The 23,597-nt window shown below is 46.0% G+C and overlaps 1 protein-coding gene across 3 annotated transcripts in view; it reads left to right on the top strand.

Moving 5' to 3' along the window:
• COL22A1 (collagen type XXII alpha 1 chain) overlaps nucleotides 1-23,597 on the top strand; it is a 766,089-nt gene that overhangs the window by 736,973 nt on the left and 5,519 nt on the right. For all 3 annotated transcript variants that reach the window (XM_033933743.1, XM_033933744.1, XM_033933745.1), the window contains exons 61-62: nucleotides 3,337-3,519; nucleotides 18,755-18,832. In XM_033933743.1, the coding sequence (XP_033789634.1) occupies nucleotides 3,337-3,519; nucleotides 18,755-18,832 (261 nt within the window). The remainder of the gene's footprint in view (nucleotides 1-3,336; nucleotides 3,520-18,754; nucleotides 18,833-23,597) is intronic.

A 23,597-nucleotide genomic window follows, 5' to 3' on the forward strand; every position in this document is an offset into this window, starting at 1 on the left:
TGCCCCTTTAGTCACGCCCCTTCAGTCACGTGACTGCGAGCCACGTACCGCGGCTGAAGATCTTTTTCAAATCGGGAGAGAGGACCTTCCCTCCCAATGCTGGCTGTTGTCAGGTAGGTAGCTTGCGGGAGTGCCTGCTTGCCAGTCTCTGCTCCAGTCGGGTGGGGAAGCAACCCTCTTAAGATCAATTCTTAGAAAAATTAAGTTAGTGAAAAAAGGTGATCCTAATTCTGTTACATCTCCTCAGGAGTCCATACGTTAAGTGATCGATCCATTCTCACAAACCAGGTTTTGCAGAAGTGTGATACACTTCTCCCTCCGTATTTGCTGTGATAGGGGATTAACAGAACCGCAAATACAGAAAACCCGCAAATAACTTTTTCGTATGTTATTCGCTGTTTTCTATTAAAAGCCATCGTGGATATGGTGAAACCGCGAATAACATGGTGGGAGACCTGGCCTGCTCCTGAAGGAGAGGCAAAACACGGTGAAGAAAGTGCTGGGAATTGGCGATTTTCTCTGTAAATGCTTGGAATCAGTGATTTCTCTATGCAAGCTGATGTAATTTGGGGGGAGGAGCCAGCAAGCTAAAAAACGTGAATAATCGAAACCGTGAATGTTGAAACCGCAAATACGGAGGGAGAAGTGTACTTACAACTTTCAGCACCTCCCACATTGCCACTGGGGTATACTGCCCCCTTCAGTTTTTCCTTCTGCAAGAAAACTGTGCAGAGGTGTTTCTGATGTGCTCTGCTGAGTTTTCTTATTTACGGCTTAAGTTCATTTGTTTTCTGAGGCTCTGGTGCCCTGAGACCCTAAATTTGGGGATTCTCTGCCAGGGAAATGATGCAGGTTCTGCTGAGCAGGACTGCAGCTCGCAGAATAAACCTTTGTGCAGACCTGTAGGGCCAAGCCTGCTGTGTGCTACTTCAGGGCTCAGGGTATATTCCTCTGGGATCCAGCTTGCCTTCTGAAATTGTCAATGGCTTGAGCGCAGGCTGTGAGCTCCCTGAGTATGAAGCATTGGAGTATCAGGGAGCAGGCTGTGTAATTTCCCCCTCCCCCATCGTGCTTCAAGATTCCGTGGGGGTGGGGGTAGAGGTCTTGGACACGGTTGGTATGACAGGCAGCCCAAGGAATTCCTGGTTTGGAGTCATCGGAAGTTTCTGAGGCAGAAAGTCCTTTCCATTTCTTCCAGCTGCAGAGAGAGCTGACAGGCAGGCACTTTCACAGAGCTGTATGCACAGCCCCATTATTTCCTATGGAAAAAAATCAGGGGGGAGGGGGGTGTCCAAAAATCTAATTTTTGACGGTTTCTGAGGTCAGGATTCAGGTCCCCCACCTCCAAAACTCCTATTTCAGTGGGGGGTTTTATTTATCAAAAAAGTCTCCACGAGCAATTTTTGGCATAAATTTCCTGGAGTGGCCATCGTGGATTTTAAATAATCTTTTTTTTTTTTTCTAAAGCCTCCCTGAAAACCCCTTGATTTTTACAGAAATCAACAGGGCTGGACTCCACAGGGTGTGCCGACACCATTTCTTGTGAAATTTGTGCTGGATTTCCAGTGGAGGAGTGTCTATGTACCGCGTGTCGTAGCGTGAAAGAGGGGCAGGAGCCTCGAGCTTAGCCCCATTTATGTCCTCCAGGGCTGGTGAACTGCTGTGGGTCCGAGAAATGGGTAAAAAGTTCCATCCAGAGCCCAAATTTCACGGAGATGTGAGGCGGACACATGTGCAGTCATTGGAACCCACAAAAACCCAGCCAGAAGTTCCCCTGCACAATGCTTCTCCCCAGAGTTTGTGAATCTCATGTGGAGAGCATTTTTGACGAGACCAGGACAGGCTGCGCAGCCTACGTGTGCGCAGCCATTGGCCCAAGGAGCATCTTTGCTTTCTGTGGTTGCTTCTCAAAGAAGCAAGCCAGGGCACCAGCTCCAGTGACCATCCAGAGCCAAACTGGCTGGGTTGGAGGTCAGACTCCTTGCCGCATTTATCTTAGGGTTCTGAGTCAGTCCTGGAAGACTTTGGTTTCTTGTTTGGATCCTATAGCCAAGATGCCTCTCTGGCTCCTGACCAGGGGGGACAACCCTCCGATTTGCCGCCTCTTCAAGTCAATCTCTCTCCACCACTTTATAGCAGATGCTGTTAAAGAGCTGAAGTTGGAGGCTTCAACCCTCCACTTCCCAATACACGGTCATGAGTGTCTATAATGCTCAGACTTCCTTCTTTCCAGCACATCCAGACATCCCTGCCCCAGTTACAGAGCAGTGGGAAGCCCCGGAGGGGTCATTGAGGGGTTGCTAAAGCCATGTCCAGACTCTATCCCATGGCTCTGGAGTTCCAGCAACTGTTTAATCAGCCTAAGGCTCAGGTCACAAAACGTACAGTGAAGTGCGAGGAATCTGCCACTTACCTAAACGAATCACACAGCATAGCTGACCCGAATTGCCAACTTGCACCTGAGAACTCATAGATAAATAGCCCAACAACTTGGAGGAATTCCAGAAATAATTTTAAAAGCAAGACAAAATAATTTAAATACAATTCATGGTGAATTTAGCAGCCGGTGTAGATTGAAGATAGGGAATGGCCTCGTTGGAGTGAACAAATCCACTAAATAGTGATATGTTTTCCAGCACTATCAAAAACCATTTAAATGGCATCAAAAGTAAAAAAAAAAAAAAAGAGCCTGCCAAGCATACCCAGTTGTTAAAACTCTATTTTATTTTTTTGCAAATAGGGATGCATGCCCTCTTTAAGACACATTCCTCTTCCCTACCATAAAGTTGTCGGTTCATAGACAACCCCGCGAAAGACAAAGGCGTGCGCCGACTACTGAGCGCAAGACGGAGGTGCACGCCGAAGAAAATTACAGTTTTTAGGGGATCCGACGAGGGTTTTTGTTGGTGAGCCCCCCAGTTTACTTAATAGAGATCGCACCGGTGTTATGGGGGTTGTAACCATCCACATTTTACTGTAAACTTAACTTTTTCCCTAAAAACAGGGAAAAAGTGAAGTTTTCAGTAAAATGGGGGGGTTACAACCCCCCAAACCCCCCACAACACGGCACAATCTCTATTAAGTAAACTGGGGGGTTCCCCCCCACACCCCCCCGTCGGAGCCCTAAAAACAGTAATTTTGTGCGGCGCACACCCCCACACTGCGCACAATTGTCTGGGCGCGCCTTTGTCCCGGCGCGCTTTTGACCTGACACCAAGTTGTCATCTTTTGGTATAATGGTATTCTGCCAGACGTTTTTCAAGTTATTTCTCTCATGGTATTAACCTTTTCTACTCACTAATTGGTTGTTTTTTTTTTCTGTGCTTCTCTTCACAGTAAAACTAGCCTACCTCACAGCCCAGATGCAGCCAGCACATATCAAAGCAGCCCAGGGTAGGCCTGGGCCCCCTGGGCCTCCTGGTAAAGATGGGCCAGGAGGAAGACCAGGTGCTCCTGGAGAGCCCGGCAGCCCCGGACTGGCTGGAACTGAAGGGCCAGCAGGGCCAACAGGACCTAAAGGTCAGTGACCTAGCAGATGACAACCATGCTGTGTGCCTAGGGTATCTTCTTGCAGCTCCACTGCTCCAGGTGCATTAGATTGTGAGCACACTGGGACAGATAGGGAAAATTAGGGTTACCAGTTTTTGGGTCTGGAAAAAGAGGATGCGTGGCCACGCCCTGTTCTGCCCCCTTCCATACCGGCCCCAGCCCCTCTTCGTTCCTTCCCCCATCCCCAGCCCCACACAAACCTCATCTCTTCGGGGCCATGTCTGGAGGGCATCTGCGCACACATGCATGTGACATCACCGCATCGCATGCGCAGATACCCTCCAGGCTTGGCCCCGATCTCAAGGCTTTACAAAACCCGGACAAAGTGCCTGGTTTTGAAAAGCCATCCGGACATCTGGACAGTCCTCTAAAAAGAGAGCATGTCTGGTAACCCTTGGTACCATCCAGCCGGCAGGCCCGCCTCGTCAAAATGAGGTGGGCCTGCCCCTTCCCGGCCCATCCCGCGAAGCCTAAGGCCTAATTGGCCCAGGCTCTAGAAGCCTGGACCAATCAGGCCTTAGGCATAACGGGTCCGCCCATCCCCACTAAGTCTAAGGCCTCATTGGCCCAGGCGCCTAGAGCCTGGGCCAATCAGGCCTTAGGCTTCGCAGGATGGGCCGGGAAGGGACTGTATGTAAACTGCTTTAAGTGTGGTTTTAAAACCACAAAAAAGGCGGTATACAAGTCCCAATCCCTTTCCCTAAATGATAACAATAGAAATCTAGTAAAAATAACCTCGTACTGGCGACCAACCAGTCAGGTTTCCCAGATATCATTAATGAATATGCATGAGATTAGCATGCACTCTATCCAACACAGGCAGATAGATCTCTCTCGCATAATCATTACAGTTTTCCATAATATCGGATTAGCTGGTAGCCCTAGAAGACTGGAGTATCTGCTCTTATCAGATTAATTTACCATTCTGTAGAGCAATATATCGCAAACTGTATGCCGTGGCGAGATTCCGGGTGTGCCGCGAGATGCCGGCAAGGAGGAGAGGTGCCAGCTGACTACTTAAGGACATGCCTCTCACGGCGAGAAGTACATGCTGTAGGCAGTCGGCGCCAGCACCTCTCCACCTCTCTGTGCATGTGCACACATCGACGTGATGACATCACTCATGCACGTGACATCATCACATCGACGTCCGTGCACTTCCAGATGCCCTCCAGCCGCGGCCCCGAGTTTGGTGTGCCGCAGCTTTAAAAAATTAGCGGGACCCTGCTGTAGAGCAATGGTTCCCAGTCTTTCTTTTGTTATCGCACACTTGGCAGACAACATTCGCATGCGCAACATCCTAAACGCTACAATTTGCCACTAAACAAAGGAAAAAAGCCAATATATCATTTAATTGTTGCTGACAATGATGTCAGGGAAATATGGACACAAGGGTGATGTCTGCCAGGGTGGAAGAGAGTAAAGAGCTGCAACATTTTCATCTGGGGCTGCTGACAGAAGTAGAGACCAGTTATGGAGATTTCAGGTAGAGGATGACACGGGGACAAATTTTTCCCAGTCCCCACGGGAACTCATTTTCCCGTCCCGTCCCTGCGAGTTCTTTTCCTGCCCCTGCACCATTCCTGCAGGCTCTGCCCTCATCTGCACAAGCCTCAGACCCTTTAAAATCATAAGTAGCAACATTCTAGAGCTCAGATTGTGATGTCATAATGCCTCATTCCACCAATGCCTCAGCTCCATCCTCATCTGCACAAGCCTCAAACCCTTTAAAATCCTAAGTAGCAACATTCTAGAGCTCAGAGTGTGATGTCATAATGCCTCATTCCACCAATGCCTAAGCACCGTCCTCATCTGCACAAGCCTCAGACCCTTTAAAATCATAAGTAGCAACATTCTAGAGCTCAGATTGTGATGTCATAATGCCTCATTCCACCAATGCCTCAGCTCCATCCTCATCTGCACAAGCCTCAAACCCTTTAAAATCCTAAGTAGCAACATTCTAGAGCTTAGAGTGTGATGTCATAATGCCTCATTCCACCAATGCCTAAGCTCCGTCCTCATCTGCACAAGCCTCAAACCCTTTAAAATCATAAGTAGCAACATTCTAGAGCTCAGATTGTGATGTCATAATGCCTCATTCCACCAATGCCTCAGCTCCGTCCTCATCTGCACAAGCCTCAAACCCTTTAAAATCATAAGTAACAACATTCTAGAGCTCAGATTGTGATGTCATAATGCCTCATTCCACCAATGCCTAAGCTCTGTCCTCATCTGCACAAGCCTCAAACCCTTTAAAATCATAAGTAGCAACATTCTAGAGCTCAGATTGTGATGTCATAATGCCTCATTCCACCAATGCCTAAGCTCTGTCCTCATCTGCACAATCCTCAAACCCTTTAAAATCATAAGTAGCAACATTCTAGAGCTCAGATTGTGAAGTCATAATGCCTCGTTCCACCAATGCCTAAGCTCCGTCCTCATCTGCACAAGCCCCAAACACTTTAAAACCATAAGTGTCCGAGGCTTGTGCGGTTAAGGCAGAGCTCACAGGAATGGGGGAGGGACAGGGACAGTGAGAAAACTCGTGGGGACAGGACAGGAAAATTGAGTACCTGTGGGGAAAGGGAAACATTTCTCTAATTTCAGGTACATTTCTTCCTACTTCATCTCTCCGCAGCCTGCAGCACACTTAGTTGTTAATTAAAGCAAAAGCATGCTGACTGTTAAATTTGAAACAGTAAGTCTAGCAGCGGTACAGAAAAGCACAGTTACTTACCGTAACAGGTGTTATCCAGGGACAGCAGGCAGATATTCTTGACTGATGGGTGACAGCACCGTCGGAGCCCCGGTACGGACAATTTTAGCGTGATTGCACTCTAAGAACTTGGAAAGTTCTAGTAGGCCGCACCGCGCACGCGCGAGTGCCTTCCCGCCCGACAGAGGCGCGCGGTCCCCAGTTAAGATAAGCCAGCTAAGAAGCCAACCCGGGGAGGTGGGTGGGACGCAAGAATATCTGCCTGCTGTCCCTGGATAACACCTGTTACGGTAAGTAACTGTGCTTTATACCAGGACAAGCAGGCAGCATATTCTTGACTGATGGGTGACCTCCAAGCTAACAAAAAGAGGGATGGAGGGAAGGTTGGCCATTAGGAAAACAAATTTTGCAAAACAGATTGGCCGAAGTGTCCATCCCGTCTGGAGAAAGCATCCAGACAATAGTGCGATGTAAAAGTATGAACTGAGGACCAAGTAGCAGCCTTGCAGATTTCCTCAATAGGCGTGGAACGGAGGAAAGCCACAGATGCTGCCATAGCTCGAACTCTATGGGCCATGACAGAACCTTCCAGTGTCAGTCCGGTCTGAGCATAACAGAATGAAATGCACGCTGCCAGCCAATTAGACAACGTACGCTTAGAAACAGGACGTCCTAATTTATTCGGATCAAAGGACAGAAAGAGTTGGGGAGTTGATCTGTGGGGCTTAGTACGCTCTAAATAGTAAGCTAGAGCCCTCTTACAGTCCAAAGTATGTAGAGCCTGTTCTCCAGAATGAGAGTGAGGTTTCGGAAAGAAGACAGGCAGAACAATGGATTGGTTGAGATGGAATTCAGAGACAACCTTAGGGAGAAACTTTGGATGTGTGCGCAGAACCACCTTGTCATGATGAAATACCGTAAAAGGTGGATCTGCAACTAGTGCATGTAGCTCACTGACCCTCTTGGCAGAGGTAAGAGCAATAAGGAAAAGTACTTTCCAAGTGAGAAACTTGAAAGGAGAGGTAGCCAAAGGTTCAAATGGAGGCTTCATTAAGGCGGAAAGAACCACATTGAGATCCCAGATTACAGGAGGGGCTTTAAGAGGTGGTTTCACATTGAAAAGACCCCGCATGAACCTGGACACCAAGGGATGAGCTGAGAGAAGTTTTCCATGAACCGGCTCATGAAAAGCAGCAATAGCACTGAGGTGGACTCTGATGGAAGTAGACTTAAGGCCAGAGTCAGACAAAGAAAGCAGATAATCCAACAATGTCTCCACTGCCAGGGAAGAGGGATCAAGATGATGAAGAAGGCACCAGGAAGAAAATCGTGTCCACTTCTGATGGTAACATTGCAGAGTGGCTGGTTTCCTGGAGGCAGCTAGAATGGAACGAACGGGTTGAGACAAAAGAGTATCATGAGAAGTCAGACCGAGAGATACCAAGCTGTCAGGTGCAGAGACTGGAGGTTGGGATGTAGAAGGGTCTCCTGATGCTGTGTAAGCAGAGAAGGAAACAGTGGAAGAAGAAAAGGTTCCCTGGAACTGAGTTGAAGTAGAAGGGAGAACCAATGTTGCCTGGGCCACCTCGGGGCAATCAGAATCATGGTGGCTCGTTCCCTCTTGAGCTTGAACAAGGTTCTTAACATGAGAGGCAGAGGAGGGAAAGCGTACAGGAACAGATTGGACCAATCGAGGAGAAATGCATCCGCTGCTAGACGGTGAGGAGAGGAGAGTCTGGAGCAGAATAGGGGCAGCTGGTGATTGTGAGGAGCTGCAAAGAGGTCTATCTGAGGAGTGCCCCATTGAGCGAAGATGGACTGCAGAGTGAGAGGATCGAGTGCCCACTCGTGAGGCTGGAGAATTCTGCTGAGCTTGTCCGCTAAGGAATTCTGCTCTCCCTGAATGTAGATAGCTTTCAGGAATAGATGATGATCTATGGCCCAAGACCATATCTTCTGGGCTTCCTGGCACAAGAGGCGAGAGCCTGTCCCACCCTGCTTGTTGATGTAGTACATTGCAACTTGATTGTCTGTGCACAGCAGGAGGACTTGAGGAAAGAGAAGATGTTGGAAGGCCTTGAGGGCATAAAACATCGCTCTGAGTTCCAGGAAATTGATGTGATGTTTCCTTTCCTGAGCTGTCCAAAGTCCTTGAGTTTGGAACTCGTTCAAGTGAGCTCCCCAAGCGTAAGGGGAGGCGTCGGTGGTGATGATAAGTTGATGAGGAGGTAGATGGAAGAGAAGACCCCTGGAGAGATTTGAGGATATCAACCACCATTGTAGAGACTGACGAAGAGATGATGTCACAAATATGTGACGTGAGCAAGGATCCATCGCTTGAGACCACTGGGTAGCTAGGGTCCATTGAGGAGTGCTCAGGTGAAGACGTGCGAAGGGTGTGACATGAACTGTGGAGGCCATGTGACCCAAAAGTATCATCATTTGCTTGGCTGAGATGGAACGTTGTGGAAGCACCTGCTGACATAGAAATTGAAGCGTCTGAAGACGGTTGGATGGTAGGAACGCTCTCATGAGGTCTGTGTCCAGCACCGCTCCAATGAATTGAAGTCTCTGAGAGGGGATGAGATGAGACTTGGGTAGATTGATCTCGAACCCCAAAAGTTGTAGAAACAGGATGGTTTGGTTGGTGGCTAGGAGTACTGTCTGAGATGAATTGGGCTTTATCAACCAATCGTCCAGGGAAGGAAACACCTGAAGGTGGTGGGAACGTAGAAAGGCAGCTACCACAATCAGACATTTGGTAAACACTCTTGGAGAGGAGGCAAGACCGAAGGGTAGAACCTTGTATTGGTAATGACAACGATTGATCATGAAGCGTAGGTACTGTCTGGAGGCCAGATGGACCGGTATATGAGTGTATGCTTCTTTGAGATCGAGGGAACATAGCCAGTCGCCTTGATTGAGAAGAGGGTAAAGAGTGGCCAGAGAAAGCATTCTGAATTTTTCTTTGACCAAACATTTGTTGAGATTGCGAAGATCTAAAATGGGTCTGAGATCTCCTGTTTTTTTGGGAACTAGAAAATAACGGGAGTAGAATCCCTGCCCCTTTTGATCTAGAGGAACTTCCTCTATGGCGTTCAGAAGGAGGAGGGATTGAACCTCTTGAAGAAGGAGGGAAGACTGAGGAGTGTTCAAAGCAGACTCTTTTGGTAGACTTTGGGCAGGAAGAGTCTGAAAGTTGAGAGAGTAGCCGTGGCGGACGATGTTGAGGACCCACTCATAGAAACATAGAAACATAGAAGATGACGGCAGAAAAGGGCCACAGCCCATCAAGTCTGCCCACTCCAACAACCCTACCCCCTTGAATTTACCCCCCTAGAGATCCCACATGTGTATCCCATTTCCTTTTAAAATCCTTCACGCTGCTGGCCTGAATCACCTGAGGTGGAAGTTCATTCCAACGATCGACCACCCTTTCGGTGAAGAAGAACTTCCTGGTGTCGCCATGAAATTTCCCACCCCTGATTTTCAGCGGATGGCCTCTTGTGGCAGAGGGGCCTTTAAAAAAGAAGATATCATCCTCCACCTCAATACGGCCGGTGATATATTTAAACGTCTCTATCATGTCTCCTCTCTCTCTACGTTCTTCAAGTGAATATAGCTGCAATTTATTCACCTCTGATCCGAGGTGATGGTTTCCCAACGGCTTATAAAATGAGTGAGGCGTTCTCCTATAGGCAGTGGAAGATGGACAGAAGGAGGGATACTGGCTATGTCCTGGAGAACCAAGTCAAAACGGTTGAGAGGATTTTTGTGGAGGAGGAGGCTTTACCTGTTGCTGCTGCTGAGTTGGTCTATTGTTTTGCCTCTGCTGTTGCCTCTGACGCCTGGGTTGTTGAGGTGCCTGTGGCAAAGGACGAGCCACAAATCGACGTTGGTATGCCGATTGCTGACGAAAGGGCCTGGTAGGTGGGGTCTTCTTTTTCGTTTTGAGGAGAGTATCCCACCTAGTCTCATGAGCCAAAAGCTTTTGGGTAGTGGAGTCCATGGATTCTCCAAACAGCTCATCCCCCCAGGCAAGGCGCATTAGCCAGTCGATCCTGATGATTGACATCAAGTTCTGAAACTCTGAGCCAGGCCAGTCGACGCATGGCCACCGACATAGCCGTGGCTCGAGAGGTCAGCTCAAAGGTGTCATAGATCGATCTGACCATGAACTTACGAAGTTGTAAGAGCGATGAAGAAGTTTGGCGAAAGGCAGATCTCTTACGGTCAGGGAGGTATTTTTCAAAAGATGACAAAGTTTGAATGAGATGCTTCAGGTAGAAATAAAAATGGAAAACATAGTTCCCTGATCTATTAGCAAGCATCGCATTTTGATATAACCGCTTGCCAAACTTATCCATGGCTTTACCTTCTCTGCCAGGAGGGACAGAGGCGTACACACTAGCCCCCGTAGATTTCTTTAAAGTGGACTCCACTAATAAAGATTCATGAGGGAGTTGCGGTTTGTCAAAACCTGGAATAGGTATGACCTTATATAGGGAGTCCAGTTTTCGAGGAGCTCCTGGAATGGTCAAGGGCGTCTCCAGATTTTTGTAGAAAGTTTCTCGCAAAATATCATGGAGAGGTAATTTTAGGAATTCCCTTGGAGGCTGGTCAAAGTCCAGTGCATCGAGAAATGCCTTGGATTTTTTAGACTCAGCCTCCAAGGGAATAGAGAGAGATTCACACATCTCTTTAAGAAATGAAGTGAAAGAAGTTGCATCAGGTTTGGAGGATGGATCTAAACCAGAAGGATCCTCGTCCCCTGACGAACACTCTCCCTCAGAGAGGAAAGGCTCCTCTGAATCACCCCACAGATCAGGGTCCCTCACTTGAAAGCTCCGGTCCCGTGACTCCGGTGTGGAGGGTTCCAGGTGTCGAGTCTTGTGAGTCGACTTACCAGATCTCTGAGAGACGGTACCGGGAGATGTTATGGGGTGTGCCGGTGCCGAAGTCTGTACGGCCTGGTGTAAGGACCTCGGTTCCGGCGCTAAGATCGGCATGAATCCGTATGTACCGGTACTGACAAAGTGGATACCGATAAAAGAGGTTGCTCCACTGCCGGTACCGGTGGCTCAGACCGGACCGGGACTGGAAGGCTCGGAGTCAAAAGAGCAGGAAGGAGCTGTTGTAATTGCTCCTTGAGCTGCACTTGCAGGACGGCGGCAATTCGCTCGTCCAGCGAAGGCACCGGTACCGCTTTTTTCTTCTGCGGTACCTTTGGTGCCGCTCTACACTCCGAAGAGGAACCCGAGGTCGAGGGGCTCACCTCAATCGGAGCGGAGCGCTTCCGTGGGCGCCTCGAGGTCGGCAGGATTGGGCTCGCTGCCACTGAGACCGGAGGGCGCTCCAGCGAGGAAGGCTTCTTAGCCGGCTTACCTGAGGGATGCGATGCCGGCGCGGTGTCGCGCGGCATCGATGAGGTAGGTGCCGACTGAGCCGGGGTCGAAGTCGGGACCGGTGCCACCGAATCCGACATCTCGGTACCAAACAAAAGTCGCTGTTGGATCTGGTGGTTTTTTAAAGTTCTCTTTTTTAGAGTGGCACAGCGGGTGCAGGTGGACGCCCGATGGTCAGGACCCAGGCACTGTAAGCACCAGTTGTGCGGGTCAGTGAGGGAAATGGGCCTTGTGCACCGCTGGCACTTCTTAAAACCGGGTTGGGGGGGCATGAAAGTGAAAACGGCTTCTGCCAAATCGAAGGCCGAGGCCTCGATGGTGGCAGCAGGCCCCGCCGGGGCGAACCCGAAAAAAGAAGAAAAAAAGAAAAGAAAATTCTTTTTTTTTTTAAGAAAAAGAAGGGAATAACTCCGAAAAAAGTTTACGCGAGCGGGAAGGCGTTTGAGAAAAAATTTTCAACAGCCGTTGAAAGATGCGTCTTCTTAGCTCCGCGGAAACTAAGAAACTGGGGACCGCGCGCCTCTGTCGGGCGGGAAGGCACTCGCGCGTGCGCGGTGCGGCCTACTAGAACTTTCCAAGTTCTTAGAGTGCAATCACTCTAAAATTGTCCGTACCGGGGCTCCGTCGGTGCCGTCACCCATCAGTCAAGAATATGCTGCCTGCTTGTCCTGGGATAATAATTACTACACCTCCCAGCTGCTGGTGTCCTGACACACTGGTTGAGAAGCCCTGCTGTTGTGGCATCGCTAGGCTGTTTGGAAGGAGATTGTAGCCACATTTTCTGCTGCTTTAGCTTTTTGCTTACTCTAGTACTGTCGTCAGATGATCCATTTAGAATTTATATCTTCGTGTAATCAAAGATGTGTTGATCTTAGGGCAATTGCATTATAGCTTTGCATTTATTCCTGACATTGCAGTATAACTTCAGCACATAGTAATACTCTTAGAAATAGCCGTGCTGACTGTGAAAGTGCTGTTTGCAAAGCTAGACTCGTAAAACCATCATCATCATTTCAATAGAACTGAAAATATTGCATGACCTGCTGACTTAGGCGGAAGAGCGTTGCACTGCCAATTTGATCCTAGGGCTGGGATTTATACAAAGGTAACTGGGGCAAGATCATGGCCAACAAAGGAGGAGAAAAACCGTGTTCAAAATGTCATACAACATGTAAAGAGATGCTATTTAAACGAAGGAAAAAACCTCGAGATTGGGTCAATACAATACAGGGCATAAATTTTTATCATTGGTCAAAAAACACGTTTGAGAATTTACTACTAAGATTGTGAAGAGAATTGAGTCAGTTCAGAGAATGGCCACATGGATGGTTTCAGGACTTCAAGATCTTTCATATGAAGATCGTCTGAGCAGTCTGCGCTTATACTCGCCTGAGGAGCGCAGAGAAAGGGGGAGACATGATAGAAACTTTCAAGTACATAACGGGCTGTATCGAGGAGGAGGAGGAAACCTTTACTCTTACGGGTCCCACGGTGACAAGAGGACATCCGCTAAAACTTAGGGGAGGAAGATTTCATGGGGACACCAGGAAATACTTCTTTACCAAGAGGGTGATTGATAGATGGAATGGTCTTCCACGTCAGGTAGTCGAGGCTACTAGCATGCTCGACTTCAAGAGACGATGAGACAAACATGTGGGGTCGCTACAGAGGTATGATAGAGGATAGTTTCTCGAGGGTGGGAGGGATCATGATTGGGCAGATTTGTTGGGCCATCGGCCCTTTTCTGCCGTCATATTCTATGTTTCTATGTCTTAATTTTTTTGTTTTAATATAATTCAACTTGTTCTTTTCTTAATGAAATCAGCAACAAACGGCATATTTAGCAATTAAAGGAGTAGTAAACTTCTTCCCAACAGTGACCTAAAACCGTTTCACTTCAGCGCTTCGTCAGGGGAGTGCTTCTTTATTATATATCCTCCTCCCCCCTTTTACAAAACCGTAACACGGTTTTTAGCATCGGCTGCTGCGGTAACAGCTCCGACGCTCACTATGAGTGTCGGAGCTGTTACCGCCGTGGCAGGCACTAAAAACCATGCTTCATTGCACCTCTGGCTGCTCAAGGATTTTAAATACAGCGGCAGGGAGCTGGTAGGTGGGGGACTCGGGAACAAAGCCTGTCTGCCAGTGCCCCGGAAGTGTTCGTTCTGCAGCGTTCTGTGTAGGCTGCAGAAAGAACACTTCTGGGCCGGCAGGCAGGCAGACGGCGGGAGGCTGGTTTTGTTGTGCTGCTGTTTGCCCAAATTTTTTAAAATACAGCAGCGGGGAGCTGGTAGGGGGGGGGAATCAGGAACTGGGGAGAAGTTGGATCCATCTGAGAGGAGTGGAGGCTGGTGTTGGGTTGGTTTTGATGGAGGAGGGCGGGCAGGAAGGAGGGATCCCCTGCGGCAGAGGCGGCTTAAGAGGAGGTGGGAAAGCAGGAAGGTAATATCCATGGTAGCACGTACCCCCAACAAGGGACTCGCGTACCCCTAAGGGTATGCATACCACATACACCGACCAGGTTTACCCACTCCCTGACACCATATCCTCAACCGACCAAAAAAAAAAAAAATTCATCCTACCGATTCATATTACCTACCAACGCCTGGAAAAAGATTTGATATGTAATGTAATATAACTGCTTTCATCCAATGTTACCAAGTCTATACTCATTCTGTTACTATGTCTTACCCTAAATGTCACGTACCCTCCTGGAAATGTCCAGCTTCTTCTTATGTAATCCGCTTTGAACCGCAAGGTACAAGCGGAATAGAAATCACTAATGTAATGTAATGTAATGTTGAGAAACACTGTACTAGAGGACTCTTGTTTCACTTCTTCCATTATTTTTGTTAATGTGTCCACTTTTAAAAGTAAAGAGGTTACCTCCGAAGATGACTTTTTAACTGTAGAAGTTAAATCCTTTAAAACCTTCCAAATAGACTCCAGGGTCACTGTCATGGAGGAGCCCGGTATTTCTTCTTTGGCTCCCTTGTTAAACAATTCTTGGCTTCCAAAAGAATGCTCTTCGTTCCCTCCTAGGAGCACAATCAATTGCTCACCATTTGACTGTTGCTCCTGGGTATGACGGCATGAACGACTCTGGGGGAGATAAGCTGACATCATAGAAACATAGAAAGATGACGGCAGAAAAGGGCTATAGCCCATCAAGTCTGCCCACTCTATTGACCCACCCCATTAAGTCTGAGTACTAATGACCTAGTTCCTTAACTCGACCCTCGTAGGGATCCCACTAGGACGTCCCATTTATTCTTAAAGTCAAGCACGCTGGTGGCCTTGATCACCTGCACTGGAAGCTTGTTCCAGTGATCTACAACCCTTTCTGTGAAGAAATACTTCCTTACGTCACTATCAAATTTCCCTCCTCCAAAGAGCCAGCCACTCCTTCCGGCTGGGTCAACGCGAAGCTTCTTCTTACCCCCGTAGTTTGTGAGATAGCTGTGATCCTGGCAAGAAACTGCTCGATCTTTTGTTGCCTCGTTGAGTCTGCCCAGGCTGGAGAGGACAAAGCCCGAATCACTCTTCCTCTTAGCGTTCGACATAATAGAACAACAATAGAAGACGTGGCAATGCAGGAGCAAGAGGAGCAAACTTCCATGATCAAGGAGCTCACCATGTTGGCGACGTCTCACCCTTGTGGTCAATAAAAATATTTTTTAAGGACTTTTTGATAAATAATTGTATATTCTTAAGTTTTATGTAGTAATACTTCATTTGTGCTTGTTTTGGCTTGCTTTACCTAGCCTTGTTTGTTCAAGTCCTTTTTTTTTTTGAACCAGTTATGCTATCTGCTTCTACCATGTCCTCCAACAATGAGTTCCAGAGCTTAACTATGCATTGAATGAAAAAATATTTTCTCTGATATGTTTTAAATGTGCCACTACATTGATTGTACCCCTAGTCTTTGTGCTTTTTGAAAGAGTAAACAATGTTTATTATTTTCACTCTATTCAGGACATAATAGATTCCATTCCTTTAATCGTTTTGGTCAACCTTCTCTGTTTCTTTTCTAATCCTATATTATTTGAGATTCATTAATGAGAGCTGCACCCAATACTCAAGGTGTGGTCGTTTCATGGCGCGTGATACAGAGGCAATATGATACCTTTTGTTTTATTTCCCTGTTCCTTTCCGAATAATTACTAACTTTGTTTGCTTTCTTGGCTGCCTCTGCATACCGAACAGAAGATCACAACATGCCATCCACAATGATATCTGGTTCATTTTTACGGGTGGTGACTTCTAATTTGGAATCTAGCAATTTCTCTTCTTTTTTCAAAAACTGGAAATCAGAATGTATCGCTGTCAACCTTAACCCTTGACTCAAATATATGGAGACAGTTCACCAAACTGACACCCAACACATTATGATTGCATCACTATATGCTTTGACTGAGTACTCTGAGCATATTATATTATGCCGCCAATATGAATATACCCTGTCCTATGCCAATATAACGTAAATGTACCCTATTTGTATGCATAATCCTCTGTCAAAATAATGTGTATGTAACCTAAATTGTCTGTCTTGAAAACATTGTAAATGTATCGTTCTAACCCGTTCTGGGCTCCTGGGGAGGATGAACTAGAATCTAAATAAATAAATAAATATGTAATGTAACAACTTTGAATAATTTTGTGTCGTCTAGAGACTTCACTCATTGTTCTCATTTTCAGATCATTTATAAATATATTTTAAAAAATACCGTTCCCAGTGCAGATCCCTGTGGTACTCCACTATTCAGCTTCCTCCATCGAGAGGATTGGCCATTTAACCCTAATCTCTGTTTTCTGGCTTTGACCAGTTCCCAGTCCACAACAGAACATTGCCTTGTGTCCCATTACTTTTTCATTTCTTCGGGACTCTCTCACTAGGGAATAGAAACATAGAAACATAGAAATAGACGGCAGATAAGGGCCACGGCCCATCTAGTCTGCCCACCCCAATGACCCTCCCCTACCTTTCTCTGTGAATAGATCCCACTTGTCTATCGCATTTGGCCTTAAAATCAGGCACGCTGCTGGCCTCAATCACCTGAAGTGGAAGACTATTCCAGCGATCAACCACCCTTTCAGTGAAAAAGAATTTCCTGGTGTCCCCGTGCAGTTTCCCGCCCCTGATTTTCCACGGATGCCCCCTTGTTGCCGCGGGACCCTTGAAAAAGAAGATATCTTCTTCCACCTCGATGCGGCCCGTGAGATACTTGAATGTCTCGATCATGTCACCCCTCTCTCTGCGTTCCTTGAGTGAGTACAGCTGCAACTTATCCAGCCGTTCCTCGTACGGGAGATCCTTGAGTCCCGAGACCATACGGGTGGCCCTTCTCTGGACCGACTCCAGTCTCAGCACATCAAATGCTTTTTGAAAATCTATATAAACTATGGGGCTCATTTTCAAAAATGATAGATGTTCAAAGAACAGCATAAACCAGCACTTGGACATCATACTAGCCAATACGTCCAAGTGGGCATTCTCAAAATGGACTTTCTAGACATCTTTCTGGTTGTTTTGTCTCCAGTGTGTCCAGATCTTAAGGGGGCATGTTAGAAACTTGTTTTGGGTGGGCTTAGGTCTCGGATGCTCCTCAGTCATAATAAAACCTTTAACGAAAGGTCCTGGGCCTTTTTTTTTTTTTTTTTATAGACGTTTGGAGCTAGACCTGTTATAAAGGAGTCTGCTAAAAGGTGCCCAAACAGACCAGATGACCACTGGAAGAATTCAGGCATGACCCCCCCCCTACTCCCTCAGTGGACACTGACCCCCCACCCCCACCCAAAGATGTAACCCCCTCCCAAAAAACTAGTACATTCTAACCTGTATTATGAGGGGGGCACTGAAAAGTTCTCAGCTCAAGTAGCTTGAGATGTTAACACAGACGTTTCAACCCAGAGAGCAGAGGGGCTCTTCTAAGAAGTGGTGTACTGATGTCACTATATCTTGCTTCTGTTGTATGGTGAGCCCTCTAAACCTACTGTACCTACTTTAAAGATGACACCTACAGACATAAGGGCTATTGTTGTGGTGTACAGGCGGGTACAGTAAGTTTTGGATAGGTTTTGGAGGGTTCACTATGCAATAGAAGCAAGTTAATGTGACATCTGTACCTAGGACTTTTAATATGACTTTCTCTGCAGTAATCCTGCTGTGCTGAGGAATGCTCAGCTTTCTGTGAACAGTTTGCTAAGAATGCTGGCTGCTTGAATATACGAAAAACTGGCTTGTGTACGTTTTTCATATGGACATCTTTATATTTGAGAAAGGCAAAAAAGATAGACGTACTAAGGATTAAAATGTCTACATAGGTCATTCTCAAAAAAAAAAAAAAAAAAAGATGGATGTCTTGCTGTTTTGAGAATGGACATTTTTTCTACTGGATTTCTGGACATCTTTACCAAAACGTCCAAACTCAGACTTAGATATCTTATCAAAATGCCCCTCTACATCAACTGGCTCGTGTTTATTCATACTATCAAAATGTTGCTCCAATTTTGACTAGAGCAATAATGCAATTTTATAAATAAATAAATACATGGGGAAAATGCAAGGAACAAAAGGAGTAAATAAATAAATAAAAATGCTCCACTTACTAACTAGAAAGCACTAACACAACGGAAGAAAAAGGCCTCCGAGGTGAATGTGCAGGACTAAGATTATTAGCAGCCTTTTAAATTATGTCGGTATCAGTATTCTGTATCACTGATATTCTGTATCACTGATACCGACATAATTTAAAAGGCTGCTAATAATCTTAGTCCTGCTAACGTAGTGGTAGTAGCACATTCACCTCGGAAGTTTTTTTGGCCAATGATGTGGGTGGAGGTGGTTTGAGCTTTGGCTCTGCCGTAATAATACCTGAGGCCTTTTTCTTCCGTTGTGTTAGTGCTTTCTAGTTAGCAAGTGGAATATTTTTATTTATTTATTGATCCACTTCCACGATTACAAGTAGAGGAACAAAAGGAGAGCACATTATATATTGGAAGAGAGGTTTGCCAAATGGTCCACATAGAGGAGTCATTACTGTGTTGCTTTAAACCTTATATTTGTTCCTTCTATTCCCTGCAGGTGAAAGAGGTGTCAAGGGGGAGAGAGGAGAGCCTGGCATTGGCCAAAGAGGAGACCTAGGTCTTCCAGGACCTCCAGGTATGTTATGTAGAGATGTTTGAACTCAAACCAAAGAAGTCCCATGAAGAGCCAAAGGTAACAAAAATACAATGGGAAACACCAGGTAGATGAATGGGATATAACTAAAACAGTTCTTTATGGTAGAAAAGGGCTCAACACAGGCTGTGTTTCGGCAAAAGACTTCATCGGGAGTCCATAGAAGGTCAAAATGTGCCATGATGGTGACTACTAGTGCATAGTTTTCCATATCCAAAATGTGACTTTACAGCTCCTTGATTTTATAAGAACATAAGAACATAAGAAATGCCATCTCCGGATCAGACCTTCGGTCCATCAAGTCCGGCGATCCGCACACGCGGAGGCCCTGCCAGGTGTACACCTGTCGTAATTTATAGTCCACCATATCCTTACATGCCTCTCTTAAGGAGATATGCATCTAGTTTGCTCTTGAAGCCTAGGACGGTCGATTCCGCAATAATCTCATCTGGGAGGGCATTCCAGGTGTCAACCACTCTCTGAGTGAAGCAGAACTTCCTGACATTAGTCCTGAACCTGTCCCCCCTTAGCTTCATTTCATGTCCTCTAGTCCGTGTCAAATTGGACAATGTAAATAATCTTCTCTGCTCTATTTTGTCGATTCCTTTCAGTATTTTGAAGGTCTCGATCATATCCCCACGCATTCTCCTTTTCTCAAGGGAGAACAATCCTAGTGTTATAAGTCTGTCCTCGTATTCCAGTTTCTCCATACCCTTCACCAGTTTTGTTGCTCGTCTCTGCACCCTCTCCAGCAGTTTTATATCCTTCTTTAGGTAGGGAGACCAATGTTGGACGCAGTATTCCAAGTGTGGTCTGACCATTGCCCTATAAAGCGGCATTATAACTTTCTCCGATCTACTCGAGATTCCTTTCTTTATCATTCCCAACATTCTATTTGCCTTCTTTGCCGCTGCCGCGCATTGTGCCGACGGCTTCAGGTTCCTATCTATCAGTACACCCAGGTCCTTTTCTTGTTCACTCTTCCCCAGAGTTGCACCTGACATTGTATACTCGTATTCCTTATTCTTTTTTCCTAAATGCATTACCTTGCATTTCTCCACATTGAACTTCATCTGCCATTTCTCCGCCCATGTTTCTAACCGAGACAAGTCGCTCTGGAGTTTCTCTCTATCCTCCTGCGATCTGATCGCCCGGCATAGTTTTGTATCGTCTGCAAACTTGATGATCTCACTGGATGTTCCTTCCTCTAGGTCATTGATATAAATATTAAAAAGGATCGGCCCAAGTACCGAGCCCTGGGGTACACCACTAGTCACTTTCTCCCAGTCGGAGAACTTCCCATTTATGCCCACTCTCTGCTTTCGGTTTTCCAGCCATTTGCCTATCCATCTTTGTATATCCCCCTCTATGCCATGGCTTTGTAGTTTCCTGAGAAGTCTTTCGTGTGGAACTTTGTCGAACGCTTTCTGGAAGTCCAAGTATATTATGTCCACCGGTTTCCCACTATCAATTTGCTCGTTCACGGTCTCAAAAAATTGGAGTAAATTCGTCAAACATGATTTCCCTTTCCTGAATCCATGTTGACTGGGTTTCATCAAGTCGTGTGCGTCCAAGTGCCGGACCATGCTATCCTTGATCAGTGCTTCAACCATCTTGCCGGGGACAGACGTAAGACTCACAGGTCTATAGTTGCCCGGTTCCCCTCTCGATCCTTTTTTGAAAATTGGGGTGACGTTCGCTATCCTCCAGTCGTCCGGTATCTGTCCAGTTCTGATTGTCAGGTTTGCAAGTTTTTGCAATAACTCTCCGATTTCAACCTTCAATTCCTTTAAGACTCTCGGGTGAATTCCATCCGGTCCAGGGGATTTGTCACTTTTAAGTTTGTCGATCTGATAGTATATCTGGTCTAAGTCCACTTCAACTGTGGTGAGGCTGTCTTCTATTTCTCCTGCAAACACTTTCTCCGCTTCAGGTATTGTTGAGGTGTCCTCCTTCGTAAAGACGGACGCAAAGAAGGAATTTAGTTTGTCTGCGATTTGTTTATCTTCCTTGATGTACCAGACAAACTAAATTCCTTCTTTGCGTCCGTCTTTACGAAGGAGGACACCTCAACAATACCTTCAATACCTTAAAGGAATTGAAGGTTGAAATCGGAGAGTTATTGCAAAAACTTGCAAACCTGACAATCAGAACTGGACAGATACCGGACGACTGGAGGATAGCGAACGTCACCCCAATTTTCAAAAAAGGATCGAGAGGGGAACGTATTGCTGAAACATAATTCTTTCTTCATTTGTGCAAACAGGGTGCGTGATTATCACTCTCAAGTAGCAGGGTCTAGGATAGGGATACAGTCTGTTTCATAACCTGGAAGTTCGGACTCAGCTCTCACAGCCAATTCGGCATCACCCTAAATACAGTGTGGAAGGGTTCCTTTTCTACCAAGCTGGCCTGAACATTGGACTAAGAAAATCTGGTTGAACTCTCACAGAGGAGAAACGAAAGACTTGCAGGGCCAAGCTGGAGAGAGAAAGGAGAATCAGAGTCTCGGGTGACTCAGTTCCCAGGAAAGACTCTTGCAACCTATGAAGGAAGGGGGATCCTACACCAGATTACATAGCTGGGGTCCCAAAAACTCACCTGTAGAGCCTAGACAAAAGCGAGAGAGGCATGAAAGGCAGAATCAAATCTTTATTTCAGGTGTACATCATTGAATAACAATAACTACCTCAAATGTTCTTTTTTCTATTGTCCACCTTTATTAATGGCAATTCCTGAAGTTTAATCCTGTTGCATTTCTAATGAATTTGTAGTTATTGTTACTTAAACATGCATGGAGTGGACTTATTTCTGGGAGCATCCCTACAGAAAAGGTCCATGCACAGTAACCAGATTCCATGAGATCTGTATCCTCAGGAACTCTTGCAGTAAAAAATGGGGGGGGGGGGGGAAGCGAATAAGTTATGACTTTGTGTCTTCAGCTAAATTACAGGTCTTTAATACTGTCATCTTCATTTCAAAGAATGTTGCTACTGTTTAGGATTCTGTCAGGTACTTGTGACCTGGATTGGCCACTGCTGGAAGCAGGCCACTGGGCTAGATTGACTATTGGCTATTCTAATGTTCTATTGAATTAGGGCCTTGAGTAGAATTCTTCCTTCCTGCTCCATGAAACCTATCTTATTGTTTATGTAGCCTAAGATAAAGCAAAGTTGCTTACCTGTAGCAGGTGTTCTCCAAGGACAGCAGGTATATATTCTCATATGTGGGTGACATCATCCATAGAACTTGGCATGGACAGTGAAAAAGTGAGCTACCAACCGACGCAGATCTTAGAGTTCACAGGAACTCATCTGGACACTACGTAAGGTTGAGCTTTTCTACTTCAATCATGAATCGACAATCTAATCCACCTGTGTTGGAAGGTCTCACTCCAGCTTTCCCTCCAGCCCTTTGGGTTTCACTAGGCTCATGTTTGTTAACTGTAACCCTCTCCTAGAGGCATGATCAGGGCTGGATTTTCCTATAGGCTAACTAGGCTTCAGCCTAGGGCCTCAAGATCAAGAGGGGCCTACATTCAAATTGTTAGCAAAATTAAAATTACACTATTCTAAAAACAGTGAATACTAAAACACTGAACCGAAAATAAGGAGAAATTCTACGCATATGACTAATAAACAAACCTAAAAATGTATTGGTTAAGATCAACGCGTTTCGGCTCATTGGGTCTGTTCGTTTGTATATACTAGATTGCACCAAAGTATAGTTCATACGTTCACTGATTGCTATGGCAAATATTGACGTGCCTTATGCTACTAAGCTCTGGTTTGTTCTTGCATAAATAAAGTGCAGATTGGTGTAGATTGGAACAGACAAACGAACAGACCTATTGATATCCCGACATTCGGTTATATTCGTGTTACTTCGATAATATGAAACACGTGTTAATGTTATTAGAAAAGATTCTTATTTTAGGATTGCGTACACGATCATTTGATTCTCGCCTTTTGAGTTCAGTAGGTTCAATACTTTAGTGAAGTGTTTATAGACTATTGAAAAAAATTTTTGTGACAATATCTTCATTTCGCGGAATTCTAAGTAAGTTCTTAACATGTTTTAAATTTGCATATTTTAAAATGTATATTACGTGCTTTATTTTATATTTTCATGATTATATCATAAATAATAAAATCCTAGAGCGCGCATGCGCTGTTGAAATATCGTGAGTCCTGGTGGCGTGAGGTGTGCTTCTGTGTCACTCCTCACGGCGCCTGCGCCAGCGACTCATCAAAATTCAGCCGGGGGTGGGGAATCCGAATTGCACACGTGCTCCAGCTCCGGATTGGATCCCGCTACTCCTCTCTCCACCCCCCCCACCCCTTTCCCGACTCCGCAGGGGTATCAGTCTCAGCCCCGGATGATGTATTTTATTATCTCTCATGTAATTTACAAACTTAAAAATGGGAGGTGAAAGGGCCTCATAAGTGGAATAGCCTAGGGCCTCTTTTCATCTAAATCCGGCCCTGGGCATGATCCCGGCAGCTTGGGAAGCCCACACGTGAGAATATATACAGTGTAGCAGTGTTCTCCAAGGACAGCAGGTATACAGTCTATAATTGCAATTGGCGCTTAGCCCATCTCACTATATGTTGCAAAGTTGCCGCGTTGAACATATAGTTTACAACTTTGCAACATACAGTGAGATGGGCTATGCGCCAATTGCAATTATACATTTTAAACACCTCGACCCTGATGAAAGTCTTGAAACATAATTCAGATCGGAAGA

The sequence above is a fragment of the Geotrypetes seraphini genome, chromosome 2 (genome assembly GCF_902459505.1).
Source record: "Geotrypetes seraphini chromosome 2, aGeoSer1.1, whole genome shotgun sequence".
NCBI classification, from domain to species: Eukaryota; Metazoa; Chordata; class Amphibia; order Gymnophiona; family Dermophiidae; genus Geotrypetes; species Geotrypetes seraphini.